At 38.2% G+C, this 16,634-nt stretch overlaps 1 protein-coding gene across 3 annotated transcripts in view; it reads right to left on the reverse strand.

Moving 5' to 3' along the window:
- Positions 1 to 15,630, reverse strand: part of DIDO1 (death inducer-obliterator 1) — a 58,200-nt gene extending 42,570 nt beyond the window's left edge. For 2 of the 3 annotated variants that reach the window (XM_062589527.1, XM_062589529.1), the window contains exons 1-2: positions 15,432 to 15,630; positions 776 to 968 (exon numbers count right to left, since the gene is read on the reverse strand). In XM_062589527.1, the coding sequence (XP_062445511.1) occupies positions 776 to 968; positions 15,432 to 15,566 (328 nt within the window). In that variant the 5' untranslated portion in view covers positions 15,567 to 15,630. Of the gene's footprint in view, positions 1 to 657; positions 969 to 15,431 lie in introns of those variants that run through there. The other variant, XM_062589528.1, reaches the window with a different exon arrangement.
- Positions 15,631 to 16,634: the final 1,004 nt, after the last annotated feature.

Below are 16,634 nucleotides of genomic sequence, written 5' to 3' on the forward strand. Positions count from 1 at the left end.
CACCCCCTCCCCCAACATACATATAGAACCACTCCAGAAACAGGTTCTTGGCTAGTTTGCACAGTTAAGCTAAAAGGGAATGTTAACAGAATTCCTAACAGTAACTTTTGAAAGAATCAAAAAGATAAAAATTGTACATATTACAGCTATGAATTTTGAGAAGCATCCTTTAGAAAGCTTTTTCTTTTCAAGCTCCCTGTTTTTAAATCTTGCAGTGTATACTGGTTATGAAACGGCTCCTTATTTAAAATATTGTATCAGCTGTGTTACCTTTTTGCCACAGACACATTCCCTCTATAGGGCACACTGTTTCCTAACATTAGGATAAACAAAATGTTAAAACAGTTATCTAAGCCTTGGTACTATGCAAACAATTCAGATAGAGAACTTTGAAGTCTGTGCTATGTTTAAAAATATAGGACTTAAATCATTCTCCATGAGACAACTTACATAAGATTTGTAAGTACAAATACATGACATGTATTTGTAAAGATAACAGACCTCAGAACAACAACTGTTTAATCTGAATACTGCAGAAACATTTTTTTTTTTAAAAGCAACACTAAAAATATAATCATACCCCAAAAAAGGCTACAGGGGAAGCAGGAACAGAATAGGTCAAAACAACAACAACAAAAAAATCATATCTTTGTTTACCTTGGAAGATGAAGAAAGGCTAAAAGTTACAGCAGAGGTAATCCAAATTCTGAAATTTAAGTTCCAGATAAAATGTAAAGAAATAAGAAGAGTCTTCAATGTCCTCTATATGCTTTACCTGACACAGCATTAGAGGTTTCTCCTTGTAGAGCTGAATGAAAAGAAGAGCCAGAGGAGGGCAGCAAAGGATCAGAGTCATTCAGCATTATCCTTCCGGCACATGCTGAATTTTCTGATTCAGAAGTGCCAGACTGGTCCTGTTGACAACTCGGAGACTCCAATACCATCAATCCTCCTTTTTGTGCTGGCTCCTGAAGAAAAATAAACAAATAAATAAATACGCCGTCAATATACTTATAGGCTCAGCTACCACTATATACTTAAAATTGGACTTGTTTTGGCTCTATTACATTCTAAAGCAACCTGCACATTTGCCCGTTTGTCAGTTTTCTACTTTCAAAAAGAAACTGAAACAGAAATGAAAAAAGAGCACACTACCACTTATCAGCAGCTGAAGCTTTCAAATATACGACTGTACTCTCACAAATTTGTTTAGAACTCAGTGATTTTCAGAATAGTAACAAATTGTATTCAACAAATCTACTTCAATTACTGTATTTAAAAGCACTGTGAGACTGAAATTTGACACAAGTGTACACCGTACAATGAAAACACAGAATGCTTTTAAACCACATCAGAATACCCTGGTATGCCATAGGGAATATTTACCCGTTTGTACTAAATTTCACCACAGAAGATGTCTGCAGCTTTGATGATTTAAATCCAGGAGGCTACTCAATAATATTGTAAGGTAGAGCTTCAGAACTGAGAAATGTTCTTTATCACTCTTTCCTTCACTGAAATAGTTACAATCTAAAGAGTTTCAGAAGCTTTATTTCAAGGACACCATATGACATCAATAACCACACATTTTCCCAAGAATTAACCGTTCAAAAGTATTTCAGAATCAGGGAATTCATTTCAAGCCTTGGAAGAGCTGTTTGGTTCAACTCAAATGCAGAATGGCAAACAAACATGAGCATCAACTGCTTGCTTTTGAGCTCCCATGAGCTTTAAAATTCATGGGGAATGCCTGCATTCAGCCTAAAGTAGGCTACCAAACCAGAAGAACACTGAAAGAGTTCAGGAACAAAAGGAAGAGGAGCAGATGGGTGGGATAGGAAAAATTGCTTATGAACTGGTCTATGAAATAAATTAGTGAAGATAAAAGAGCAACACTGGATTAGCACTACCAGCCACAGACTCTTGTCAGGATTTTGCAATTAGGAATGTAGGGGAACTCCTATAGCGGATGTAGCAAATCATTAAATCATGAATAATCATTTCAAAGCAGTAAGAACAGATTCTGGTAACATTCCAGATGGGGAGATGGGCAAATTAAAGAAAAAATTATATAATATCACACAAACATGCCAATACATATTCCCAACTCTTTTTTCTCTTTTTGTAGGATATATCAAATTTTCAAATCTCCGAAGTCCCCAAATCTTACATTTTCGCTATTTATAACAGTTTTATGATTGAATGATGATCTCTAGGTGCTCTACAGTGTCATGTTACTGTCCCAAATACAGGGAGGCGAAGCGGGGAAATACCAACCCCTCCCCTAATTCGACTATTTTCAGTGGATCACTTTATTATTTCATGAATTAAAAAAAAATAAAAAAACAAGATCTGCATGACCATGGAAAAGCAGAATTAAGAAAAAATGAATGTACAGATCTACATTAACATTTTCAGCCTTCTATGTCTTCTCTGTAGAAGATCACACAGACTATGTGCATTTTTTCTCTCTGTCAACTATTTCCACTCCCAAAATAAATACAGGTGGGGAAGAGGAAGAATTACATATTAAAGAATAATCTGATTTAAAAAACCCTAGGCACTAGATCGCATGGTATTGAATACCTGCACTAATACGTATTTTGCTCCATTGTCTGAATCAGTGATTCTATCCAAGGAGTCACTCCTTGATGGCTGAGGACAGTCCGAGTTTAAAGTGCCTTCTTCCACGATGTTGCTCTGTAATAACCTTTCAATCTCCCTGTTCAGAATCTCCAATTGATCACACATCATGCAATTTTTAAATGATATGCCTAAAGGAAGAGGGAAAGTCAGCTAATCACTTCTTGGTCAACTCTAACATTGAATAATTTCTAATTTGAATAATTTATCCAGTAACATACTAAAGAAAGGACTGTCTTTGTATTGCAAAATTACGTATTTGTGTGCTTCAACTCAAGGCCATGTGCATAACATGCTCTTTTACATTTATGTTTGAGGTGTAGAGCTGATATCACTAAAACATTCCGAAAATGCAATCATCATCTTTTCTTCTTAGAAGACAGTCTGGTTATTTAAGCATAATACACTTTACCATCTACTACAGTCATACTCCATCCAGTGGCAAGACTGCATAATACATAGACAACAGCTTTAATTTAACATAAAACAACATTTTGGATGTAAATAATGATCAGAAACGACCAGAAATCTATGCAACTATTGTGCTTTTTTGTGTTACAGTCATTATCTCACTAATAACCTACAGGAGAAAAGCCTAACAGAACTGCAATTTTAAAAGAATTATAAATTTGATAGTTATATAAATTTAGCACACTTAAAATTCTAAAATTCCACCCCCCACACACACACATTTGCTAGAAAATGTTTGGATTGCTTTCAACTGTATTATTTACTTCCTTCATTTTCTCTCTCCTTATTTAGTCCATGCTACACTTATTTATATGAATCTGCTCTTGTGAAATTATATCGTAAAACACATTAACAAATGCCTAGAAGCTGAAAAACAAATTTTATCAAAATGTAAAAACACAAATTCCTAACTCACAATTACACTTTTAAACTTAACACACCTGCAGGCACTTTAAGAATAATTTCTACTATGGCCTGCAAAAATTTTCTACACCAAAAAGGAACTTTGAAAGTCTTAGTATCTCTCTCTCTTCCCAATTCAGTAGGATTTTCTTTTGTTCTGTTTGTTCTCTGGTTTAACTATTCAGTTATGATGGCGATACTAAGAGAAACATAGGTTTAAGCAGTAAAGTTCATCTTGTATTGAAGGAACTGAAGGTTCATGATCAACTTAAACTTTTCCCTCCTAATACAGTTCATTAATCATACTCCTGGAATTTGAAAGCTCTCTCTGAAAACTATGAAGTGTTGTACTTCCTCTAATAGAGAATTGGAAGAAATAGGAATGGTCTATTAGAAAGACTGTTAATTAACTTTGTTTAAAAAAAACCGAGGAAAATCTAAAAATGAAAGGGCAGAAGGGCAAAACAGCACTAATAAGCAGCAGTATGTGTATTTACTATTTGGAATGCCCTCTGGTTTTACTTAGGTTAATAATTTCCTTTGATAAGTGATCTCCACCATGAAAATGTGTAAGCTTTTAAGATCTATTATAAATTAAACAAAGTCGAAAACACAGACCAAGAATTTTGTAAAGGTAAAAATCTCTCTCCTCTTCACAGAAGAGTAAGTTTTGTCCACACAAACTCTAGGTTAATTGACTTAAATTGATACATAACGTACACAATAGGCCCTCATTAAACAAGGGATTCACAGTGCTTATGAAATCCAAACTTACGGATTATGAAGGAAATAAAAAAAGTAACACTGATATTACTTCAGCTGCTCCTGCTCCCTTACCCCTTGCTTTCAGTCTGTGCCACATACACCCACCTGCCAGCCTAGAATGCTCTCATGACTTCTTGTTAAGCAGATTCAGTTTATTAAGACAACAGAAAACTAATCTACAAACAGAGACCCAAAAGGATGAGATGAATATCAGAAGTCATGCAAAGGCATGGAAGAACAGGGGTGGAGAACAGAACCCCTTCAGGTAGCAACAACTTGCTGTACCAGCTCAGACTTCAACCATACCATCATCCATGCAGGAACAGCTAATCAGATCTCAGCCAGCAGTATTTCATTAACTTCCCCTCAGTTAAAACTCTACTCTTTCAAAATCAGATCAATGTTTGAAGCCTTGTACAAACGTGTGATCCACACAGATGACATTTGGCATTTCTGAAAACTAATACAACATCAATCCTTTTAAGTCATATCATATGGGTTTTGTTGTTCACCACACTGCAGCTGGATATTCCAAGAGGTGGTACTGCTGCAACGCAGCATTAAAAACATAATAGTGTGATTTTTCCAGTAAAATAGAACAGCCACCTATTTAAAGCAGAGCAGAAATATGATACAGAATATCTAGAAAAAGAATAGTCAGTTAAAACCTAAGTTTTTCTCCTTTGCTAATTTTGAGATCAAATGCTTCGTTTCCCCAAAACAAGTTATGTACTTGAATACAACTTGGACTCAAATTTCAGAAGCAATCAGACCAAAAATGTATCCTAGCATAGAAAAATAACATAAAACCATCAATAACAATGCATATAAAACCCTGACCATAAGCAAAGTTTTCAACTGAAGAGGAAAATATATTTAACTGAAAAAATGACATCATCACATTATAAAGATCGTGTGACACAAGCTTTTAATTTCACAATCAGGTCAAGCATTCTCAAGCAGTAAGAAACATGAAAACAGAGGACTGCCCACTCTGCAAGACTAGAGAAACTATCGCTAACATTCACCATCCCTGAAGATTCTGTAACTACTACAGAGGTGTATGTAATGTGTATGACATTCAGTCTACATGGCTTGAAAAAATTCCAGAGCAGTATCAGCAACCAATCTAACACGAGTCAGAAAAGATACTCCCAGATTTCTGAATCCTCTTTTTCACAAACGTGCAATATACATTAAAACCTCTATCCTCCAACATATCTTCAGTAATCAACAACGAACAAAATGGAGAGGGAAAGCCTGTAACCTAAATCTTCTTATCCGTAAACATATTATCACTTTCACATTGAAACTAAAACCTTACCAAATGCATACAGCTATTTTCTGCCTTCTTTGCTACCTCAATGGTTTGCAAATCTCAGGCAAAAAGTAAGGGAGAGAGACTATCATTTCCCAGTCCTATGTTATTGGCATAACTACAGAACTGGCAACTTGAAGATACCTGGATTTGCTGAATGGTACTTCATTAAGCCCTCTTAAAAATGCCTCAATATACTATCTGATGATGATAGAGCAAAGCTTTTGAAGAATGGCCAAGTTTCCACTTTTTAATATATCTATTTTTAGAAAAAGGCTGATTCAACATTTTACCAAGTTACTTATGCCTTCAAACCAGTAATACTACTTGTTTCGTTTTCTAATTTGCCATAAAAAAATAATAATGCACTCAGCTGAGCCACCAAATCCATAAAGACTTTGTCTTTTTACAACTTATAATTCTAAATGAATTATGATTTTCCTGTCCAAGTTAACTGAGAAGATTTCACTTTGTAAAAGAGTTTTGAAAGACAGCTTACTAACAAAAAAACTTCAACTAAACAGAAAAGGAAAAAAAATAATTTCTCCTTAGTCCAAATACTTTTATGTAAGTAAAACTGCATGATAAAATTCATGGTAAATTCTTGAGGTGCAGCTTATTAGATACGTTATTTATTCTTTTATATATGAAAGACTAGCGATAGTTATCTTCTAATTAACATTAATCTTTGTTAACAACATTTAGATGACATGAACATGCAACGCTGCATGTTATCACATGTTGTTAGATGACAGCATTTCAAAGCTCAGCAAACCTGCTGTACTCTCCACAAGTTCTTCTACCATATACTTACCAAATTATATAAGCAACTTTCATGAATGTTTTAGTCAAAATGACTAGTATCAGGCATCTATTAGTTCTCACATCTCCGTGCTTGCCCCAAGAACGCTATAAAGGATGTATTTGTTTTCAAAATCTCTCTTACATGTACTCAGGGCTGCAAATGCATCAAAGAAAGTAAGGTTCACCTCCTACTTAAGGCCTGTGATGGCCTTTAGTTTCTGCCAGAATTGATTCAGTCTGCCATGTTACCTAAGGAAGGGAGGGTTACATCTCCTGTAATAGAGAAAAAGGCTCCCCCTGCTCTCATTTTAAATAGTCTTCATGCTGAAGCTCCAGCTAATGTTTTATATACTTTAAGGACATTCAATGGTCAGGGCTCAAGAACAGGACAGAGATCCTGAAAAATCACAAGGATCAATAAGAAGTTCTGTGCATTCCCCCAAACTAGGGTTGGTGGGAAGATAGAAGAGTGTTTGCATCTGCAAAGAAAGCCAAAGAAAAATAAGACCCTTGCACCTTCTAGCTATGAGAAGCAGGTTATCATTCAGTGGTAAGTTTCAATTTCAGTGAGGTTATCTTAAATATTTAAGAAACTTCAGCATGTTACGAACATGACAGAAAGCATCCTTTCCAGAATGATGTAATGGTGATTCCAATCGCAACTGATGTTGCTTGCCCACTTTAATCGCTGTAGAAGAGGTACAGACCTTGGCCAATGCCTCCTTTAAGTGCTGAAAAATTCCTAGTAAGTGAATGTACTAATATCACGTAAGAATTTCTGATTGGCCAAGATTTCATTCATATAATGACAATATTTCTGATGCGAATAAAAGAAATGGAGTGGCATCAGTTAAGCTGTATCAACCAGTCGGAAGACTGATCCCATGAAAAATGGCTATATTCCCATTTGTCAAAGACAAGATCTAGAAAACTTGTACTGTTTCCACAAAGCAGTAGCAAAATTAATCCCTTGAATCCCCAAACACCACAAAAGCAGCTCAAAAGGAAGTCACTAGGGCAAAGCCTTCTTTGTACATAAACAAGCAATTTTATTTGGACCATGGGCAAAGACACAATCTATCGACCCCTAAAGAAGAGCAGTAAAAAGGTTTTGCACTAAGAATTATACAAGCACTGGAGAAAGACATGTACACACGGGACTGCAGTGCAATTCTCTCCATCTGCTCTTCCCAGAAAGATGCAAGAAGTAACAGAAAAAGTGGATAGCAAAACTTGACATTCTACTGCTCCTCTGAGGAGAGCCCACATTGTCCCAGCCTATCTTAAGGCTGGTACAGAGAGTCCCTGACATTTGTAGGTGTATATCAACATAAAGCACAGACTTGACAAGAATAACCACATCCATACTAAAAATGCTCTGCTGGTTTACTGCACTAGTTTTTCCCCCCATAAGTACAACTGGGATATAATTTTTATTTTCATTTAAAATGAATCCACCACCTACTGATTTAATTATCTTCTTTTTAGAAGGAAGCTACCTTTCAAAAAGTTGTGAAATGGAATAATGATGGCTGAAGAGCGAGAGAGGCAGCAAGTCATGAGGCTGAAGTCCAGGTTTGTGGAGACATAAGAAAACTGTACGATTCTAACACCACACTCACAAACACTAATTTAGTATCTCAGTACTTGACTATTGTAGACAGGCCACAGTTCAGGGTCAGAAGTCCAGACATTCCTGGTAATTACAAACATTTTGCATATTTCATGCTAGTTAAAAGTTTGAATTCAAAAAGTCATGTTAACAATATAACTTCCATAAAATTACAGCATTTCACTGCTTATAGTTAGACCTAGCATTAAAAAAGTCAAGAGGAATAATGCTACAAAAACTGTAACACTAGTACCTGTGCTTTGCTGCCTATAGTTGAACACACTAAATTAATTCCAAGATAGTAACAAAACTATCTCATACATCTGCAATAATAACAAGTTAAAAGTTGCAGTTAATTTCTTCCTATTCCAGAACCAATACATTATTTCCCAGTAAAAAATATATGTTTTGTAATCCACAAGAATAAATGTAGATTCAATAAAATGTAATTCAGTTATACAACCATGTTTCTCACAAATACCACAGCCTAATTTAAGAAATGCCTACTCTTAAGTACCGCATGAAGCAGTGATTTATCTAGGCATACATTAATAACTACTATATAACTATCATAGGCACAAAATACCACTCGCAGCTAGTTTTAAGATAGTACTAACACTGCAGTATTTCAGTCCCAAAGGTAGGGAACACAAAGTATTATTGATTTGTCAGGGATGACACCACTGACATCTACAATAAAGTCACATGTTACTCTTGCCCTCAGACCTGCTGTTTCTTCCCTCACCTCTAAACCCCCTTTCCAAACACAGGTGGCAGCATCTGTAAAGCCTTATCTTTCAGCAGGGAAGTGTTGGATGGCATACTATCCACTCTTCTAACAAAATAATGGAAGAGACCAGACTAGCATGAAAGATCAGGCTGTTCCAGGACAGAAATGGCTACACTGGAGTATAGGAGAGGATCTGTACCCTCAAGAGACAGCAGAAAGAAATGTGTCCTGATAATCAGGCCACTGCATTTTCTGCCATGAGGAAAGAGCTCCACAGTGAGAGACCTTAGACCATTAATGAGATCAAACCTACTAGAAAAAAGAAAGAAAGAAAAGAAACAAAAGGAGAAAAGGAATTAAGCCAAAAAGGAATTAAGCCAGAGGTTTCTTCGCTCTGGTTTAGACTCCCTTACCCAATCTCACTGACCTTTACCTCAAAAAAGCTTAAAAGTATTGTAAGACTCGGTGGCATATATATATATTTTTTAATACTGACATCATGAATGATTCAGTACCATCCATCACTACTACCTTTCTAATGTCAGACATCCCTGAAAACACAGAGATCATTTCAATGAAATTCTGCGGCTCACAAACTTTTTGAATTTTGAGTGCTACTTTTTCTGTTTGGTGTTGAAGAACTGTTTCAGAAGTCCAGTGTATGGTACAAAACACTTATTCTGAATTGATACAGGGGAATCTGTTAAGTGCACATTTATGACACTAAGTACAATACAGTGGCAGTGCTTATATCAACCACCTAAAAATGCAAACGTTAACTAGGCTTTTTGTAATTTCCCAAGATGCAGAAACAAAAGTCCTGTTTTCTTCCAGGTTTAGTCTTCAGTCACCCACTAATGTAACTCCCCTCTAATGCGTGTCTGGAACTAGCATATACACCATTATGTCTTCCATTATTTCTGTCAGGCTATTCACTTACCTTGCATCAGCCTCATAAGAAGGCCACTGCCACAGCCTCACATGATGGATTAACTGAGCACACAAGACAGCAATCCTGCACATTTGCATTTAGTCTGAAACCTCTTGGAAGTGTGGAATTTAATGTGTATGCACAGAATCATGTAACTATGCACACATCATGGACTCTAGTACACAGTTACAGTTAGACAGAAAAGACAATGAACGATCCCACAGCATGACACAACTAATTCAAGCAAAAAAACGCATAAGGCAGCTCCCTGGCTTATGCAACACAACATACAAACACTTTTAAGTTTATTTTGATGTCTTTCAAACTAGAAAATAATTTTCCCAAGTTAATTCTTTTTTTAAAAAAATCTCATTTCAGATTGTACCACACAAGATCAAAACCATCAGAAAAAATATCATATAAAAGGAAAGAAGGGATGGCCCACTCAGTTGGCAGAATGAAAATAGAACCAAGTATTATAAGTGTATTTTATTCTGGACAAGCAGCAAAAATATGCTTCTTTGAACCAAACTGAGGTTCCCACAGCTAAAATCAGCAAATAGCAGTTTCTCATAGAAATATTAAAGGCTCTAAATTTAGCAGAAAGAAAACCAAAAACCTGGCAAACATGAAAATATTATTAACAGTCAGAGTTATGGTCATGTCTACACTAGAGATTTTCATTGTCACAATTGCACAAATCGGAAATATGAAAGGGCACAATCCCTGATTAACACAGCAGTGCTGGCATAAGCTACTCACACAGATACGATTATACCAGAACTGTACTTTTACCTGTATGGTTCATTACATTTACAGGATAGGGCAGCAGGGTGCACAAGAGCCGTGCAGTGTTTTGTCATTGTAGCATATATGATAGGAAAGCTCTATTAACACACTAGCACAGGACCTCCCAAGTAGAGAAGCAGTTTGCAGCAGAAGGAAGTAAAAATCTGAAGTTTCACTCAAATTTCTTGAATGAACAAAGCTACATTAGCAAATACTTTTTTTAAAAAAAAATATTTGTGTATATGCAAAAGGTTTTGCTAGCCTAGCTGTATCTGTTAATAGCTGGGGAAAGAACCATACTAATAACTGTACTAACAAAACTTTTGTAAAGGCCAAACCTAAACAAAAGACACTTTCACACACTGTGCATTCTCCCAACTGTAGACCCTTTATCATGTTTGAAAAACAAAGTTCATATGCAGTTTAGTGTTTTCTGAATTAAAGGAAATATTTACTTATTTGTAGAGGAAAGAACACAGCATTAAATAGATTCCACCATTATTTTCTAGTCCAGAGCTTCACTGTTACTTACAAGACTAGGCAGAGAGACTGCCTTATCACCAGACTGACATCTGGCTTTTTCACTATTCCTAGAGTATTTTCTGAAGCCAATGACCACTTTTTTTTTCCTGAATAGTCTTCCCATATCTGCCTAACAATTAAAATTTACCCAAAGATATCAAAATGATGTTTTTTGTCAGTTTTATTTCTGCTGTTCAAGTCCAAACAGTACAAGCAAAGAAGAGGCAGCTAACAGATTTTGCTCATTAAGAAAAGCTCTGCAGCATCACAAGCAGTGTAGATAGCTCTGCTTTTTTTAATTTTCCTTTTCCCTTTTATATAATATAAAAGGGGAAAGAAAAAAAAAGAGGCCTTCTAAAGTCAAAAAATTAGATTCTGAAGAAATTAAACCCTCTCTGCACAGGAAACTTTCTAGAGGCCCCAGTACAAGCCAATTTTCCAAGCTGTGGTCTAAAGTTTAGACAACAGAAATACCAATTACAAACCTGTCATTGGATATTACCCAATATACAATAATCTTTACCATACTTTTGCCATTGCTTTCAACAAATACACATTAGAAAAAACACACTACTTATCAGTCTAACGTTCATTTATCTGCTACTGAACTTGACCTCTTCAGTAGCACTGAAAGCATTTTCAGTAACTGTACAGAAAATAGAGATTCAGAAAGGTGATTCACACAACCAGGCATTTTCCTACTGAAGTACCAAGGAAATTTGTTCTTTACCGTGACTGTTAGGAACCCTCAGCTGTTAAATGAGGCGGCAACTCTATATTAGGCTTAAGTCTAAGAGCTGAATATTGTAAAATCTCAAACATCCCATAGCTTGTTTATTTATTATACATACAAGATTACAATCCTAGAGCTGTAAAATTCCAACCTGAATAGTTACACTGCACCTAATTCTCCTTCAACTGCTGTCCAGAAACTAACAAAGTTATTCAGGCTTTTGTCAAGTTGACACTGTTGTAGTGCATGAAGCAATCATACATATTCTAAAATATTCTATTAAAAAATAAAACCCTTAGCTTTACATCGTACTTCAAAGATCTATATCCTCTGGTAAATCTGGTTATTGTGGTCATCACAACTATGTGTGCAGAAGTGGACTCAGAATAAGTACTTGATTTCAATTTCTGACCCTATCAGCACACCAGTTGAAGAAAACTTTTGTTTTCCATATACATTTTTTTTCCTCTCTTATTTTGTTTGGAAAGCTAAGACATGATATCTGAAACCAGTAATAAGTTTCGTTCTTATCCCATCAAGAAGGCTTCATAAAATCAAGAGAAATAAAAACAAATTTCTCCTTCAGAATTCAGTAGAAGGACATACAGTTATTACAAAATACTGATTTTGCTATTGCAAATGCAGGAAAAACAATTCTGTTCCCAATTTTGATAAGGGTTTATTGTGAGGGCATATATAATGCTCATTAAACATCCTTTGTCTTAGCTCCCCCACTGGAGAATTACTTAACTTCAAAAGCTACCAATGTTGTTGAGATTACCATCATTAGTATCTGTGAAGTATTCAGCTATTTTAAAAGCTGTTTTAGATAAAAATTTAATAACCATAAAAGCCTTAAAGTGCAACTGACAATGGACTGAAGATTCAACCAATGAAGACAGAGGCTGAACAGCACACCAAGAAGCTACCAACTCTTGCATAAAAAGTTAGATTAATTTTGCTTATGTTAAAATTCTCTCCTTAAACTTCTTGCTGCTGTCCAACTGGTTATAGCACTACAGGAGACACCAGGCAGAAGTAAATCAGAATGTGAAACTAGAGCAGACAGGCATTATCATTTTGGTCAACTAGAAACCATCTGCTCCTACAAGAGACTGACTACAGTCCCTTCTTCTTCCCTTTCATTTTCATCAGTTAAGTTTTACAAACTTTCAAGTCTGTAATCCCTGCCTTTCCTCTCTCCACCTAATACTTGTAGATAAAGTTTCAGACTGCACAAAATTAAAAGCCCGTAATTTTAAGTTACAACTATAAAGACAATTATCATTTTTAACTGAAAAATTGTATAATATACTTCTGGATAATCTTAAGAGTGAAGTAGTATTATGCACAACAAACAGTATCTACTGATGAGTCCACCAGAAAAAATGTATTCAATTTTATTTACTACTTTGGACTCATATAGTTCTATTAGCATTGTTTCCGGGAGTTCCAGTTTGTTTGGTTGTTTTTTTTTTTTAAAAAAAAAACATAAAAGACAACATCTCCTCTTAGTTATATCAAAAGCATCATTTGAAGCATTGTGTGCACTGTATGTATTCTATCTGATATCTGAATATTTTTAAATCTATAAATATTTTATGGTGTACATGAAATTGCACAAGATGATTATCTACACACCAACAGAAATTAACTAGAATCTCCCCTTTTTTGTTTAAAAAAGTGGGGTAGATCTCTAGGGGGAAAAAAAATTAAGCTCTAGTCTTCAAATCAACAATTATTCCATTTGCAAATCAGTGGAGTCATGCAGTCTCAAAGTAGAGACTGAAAGTGAAGACTAATATGATCCTTTATTCTTCTACCAAAATGCATTTTAGAAGCTGTGTGTGCAATATGTTTCTGGAACTGTCAAGGAAAAAAAAAAAAAAAAAAAAAAAAAAAAAAAAAAAAACATACCGCTTAACTCTGAAAAGCTATTTTCAGCACACTTCTATATTTATTCCTATAGAAAGCTCCAAATGTCAAAGAATGGTAATGAGCAGCTGGCATACACAGAAGTGGAGCATGACCCAAAATATCTATTACAATTAACATGGTATATGCTACACTTCTACATTAACTAAGCATTATCTGTTTTCACTGACCAGCAATTCAATTGTTCAAAAGAGCTAGTAAGTTTGTTTCTAAAAATATCAACATGAGAGGGTTAGAGTTAAACCAGTTCAAATTATCACTGATAAAAAAAACTGTATATAAAACAGAAAAACAAAGAGAGGCCAACAGTGAAAGAGTTCTCAAAAGGGGAAGCAATATATAGCTGAAGATCAGCTATCAAAGAATTTGCTTAAACAGAGCTCTTTTGAATACTTAATAAACATAGCTATTTCTGCAAAATATCTAAAAGAGATTAGCCAGCAAAAATACAAAACAGGAAAATTAGGAATCATGTATTTACATCCTTTTAAGTTATTTAAAAGGAGTAAGCAATTTTGCCTCCCTGAAGTTCCTGAAAAAAGGAAAACATGAAACATCCAAGAAAAACAGCATGTGGCACTGTTTTAGGCTACAGAACATAAAAAGACCATGAAAATGATAAATATATATTAACTTTGTAATACATTAAAATGATTTTATGGGTCTTTCCAAATTAAAAATGACAAACTGTATTATATTATAGGATTTTCTTCAACTGTCACTGAAATACAGCTATCATTTGAAGATATACATTGAAAACTACTTGAACTGTCGGAAAGAGAATTTGGTCAACATAAAAGAATAGCTTTTACAAGCAAGTAAGCAGCAAATAGGTTTATCATCATCTCCACGAGACAGCATTTAAGTACATTAACACAGGGCGGGGGGGGGGCAGAGAATAAAGTTATTGACTGGGAAAGTATTGAATATTTAAAGCCAGTGAACAAATAGCATTATCTGGAGTTTTGAGCCTTTGTCCTTTCCCTGTACAAGAAGATCACCAGAATAGGATGAAATTCACCTTTTCTTGAGTAACTCACCAATAGGGAGAACACTTCCTCAACCCAGAAAAGATACAAAGCAATTTCAGCTCAGGTAAGTTTTGGTCCCCCCCCCCCCGCTGAAGACCCCAGCCGCAGCAGGAGTTTCGGGCTGGGTTCCCGGTGTCCCTGCCGAAGAGAGCACCGCCCCAGCGCCCGGACCCCCGCCCCTCACGGCCCCGGCGGAGGAGCCCTCATCCAGCACTGGCACACGGCGGAGAAACTGAGCGAGAAAGACGGGGAAGTCGATCGTGACGTCACGGCGAAGTGTGTCGGCGTCAGCTTGGTTATGACGTCGATCACCTCAGCGCTTAACCGTCATCTCCTTTCCTCCAAGATGGAGGAACCCGCCTTCTAGCCCGCTCCGCCCGGGGAGGGCGTCCTCTCCGCTCCGGCCCAACCACGTTATGAGCTTACGGGGCGGCGGCTTTTAGCTTCCTTCGGGGCCCCCGCACTGAGTCGCCGACCTCCTCTGGAACTGGGCCAGGCCTCCGACGTGCCCGCGCCCCTGGAGCCGCACCGACGGTGCCCTGGAAACAGGCCGCGCCACCCCCGCGGCCCTCCGGCCGCCCCGACCCGCACCGCCCGCCCGCCCGCCTCCATTTTCTAGTCGAGCCCGAGGCGTCCAGGCCGGAGCAAGCGGCCGCCCCCTCTCCGCGACCCCTCCGCCGCAGCGGCGACCCCGCTCCCTTTCTCCTCCCGTCTCGGTGCTTCTCCAGTGGCCTCCCTCACTCACCGCGGGGAGGGGGGGAAGGGAAATCTCGCCGCCGCCGAGGGGTCTCAGCCGAGTCGAGCCGCCATTTCCTCCTCGCAGCCGCTCCAGAACCCTGGGCGGGGGTTGCTCCTCCCCCGCTACCATAGAGACCGACATGGCGGCCGGCCGCTGCCTAGAGCGCCCGCCGGCCGGCGCACGGCTCTCGCGCTTTGCGCACGGCTCCTCGGAGGACTCGGCGGGCCCGGACTCCGCCCCGTGGCCCAGCAGGGCGGGCGTGGCGCTGCCTTGGCGGGCAGCGCGGGGCGGCTGGAGGCGCTGCCCGTCTCCCTCCCTTCCCGGAGGTGCACGCCGGCCCCCGCCGACCCTATGGCGCAGGGAGCTTCCCTTGAGCTACAGGCAGCCGCCCCGCGCCGTCCTGGGTGGCTGAGGGGAAGCCGGGCCCCGCTACGGCTGGGCTCCGTGGTACCAACAGCACCTGCTGCGTTTCTCGTCGTTACCTCACGATCTTACCTCATGGAGACGGCACGCTTTTATTCACCACTCGGGGACTAGGCAAAACAGCCCTGCAGCTGTGCTAAATACCATTTTGCTCACAGTGACTTAATCTCACAGGGCAAACGCTGCTTTCTGACAGGATTATCATGGCCGAGGAGCTCCTGCACTGACCCAAGAGCGGTCTGCTGCCCGCAGCCCAACTGCTCACTCAGCCACACTCCCCAGCTGGGATGCTCTCATTCTGTTCCCAATTTATTATTTTTCCTAGTCCATCTGTTTTTGAAAAATCAAGCAGTAAATGTTGCAGTAATGATTTCCCCTGTGTCCTTACTGATTTCTGTGGGAGAAGTGTTCACTGGATTAGCTCATCCACCACGCAGAGGCTTCCCCATAAACTCCATCTCAGAGAGGTTCAGCTCTTCAGAAACTTTCCCATAGCCAAACCCTGCTATAAAAATGGGCGGCTACCTCCAGTTCTCACATTTTGTTCCTCCTGTCAGTGTTTTGTATTTGTTATGAGAAACACCTATAGCTCAAGATCACTGAGGGGGTTCCAAAAATTTCAGGATGACCTATGAAGCCATGCAAAAACTTGTGACATGAATATTTGTAGAGCCTTCTAGTCAGAGATGGAAGTATAACGTTCGGTTCTTTGACCCTGATCCTACACATTTTTCCTCATGGGCTGATCCAACTGAAATTAATTTATTCCAGATAGGTGCAGTGTTT

Source organism: Rhea pennata, chromosome 16 (genome assembly GCF_028389875.1).
Source record: "Rhea pennata isolate bPtePen1 chromosome 16, bPtePen1.pri, whole genome shotgun sequence".
Lineage (NCBI taxonomy): Eukaryota > Metazoa > Chordata > Aves > Rheiformes > Rheidae > Rhea > Rhea pennata.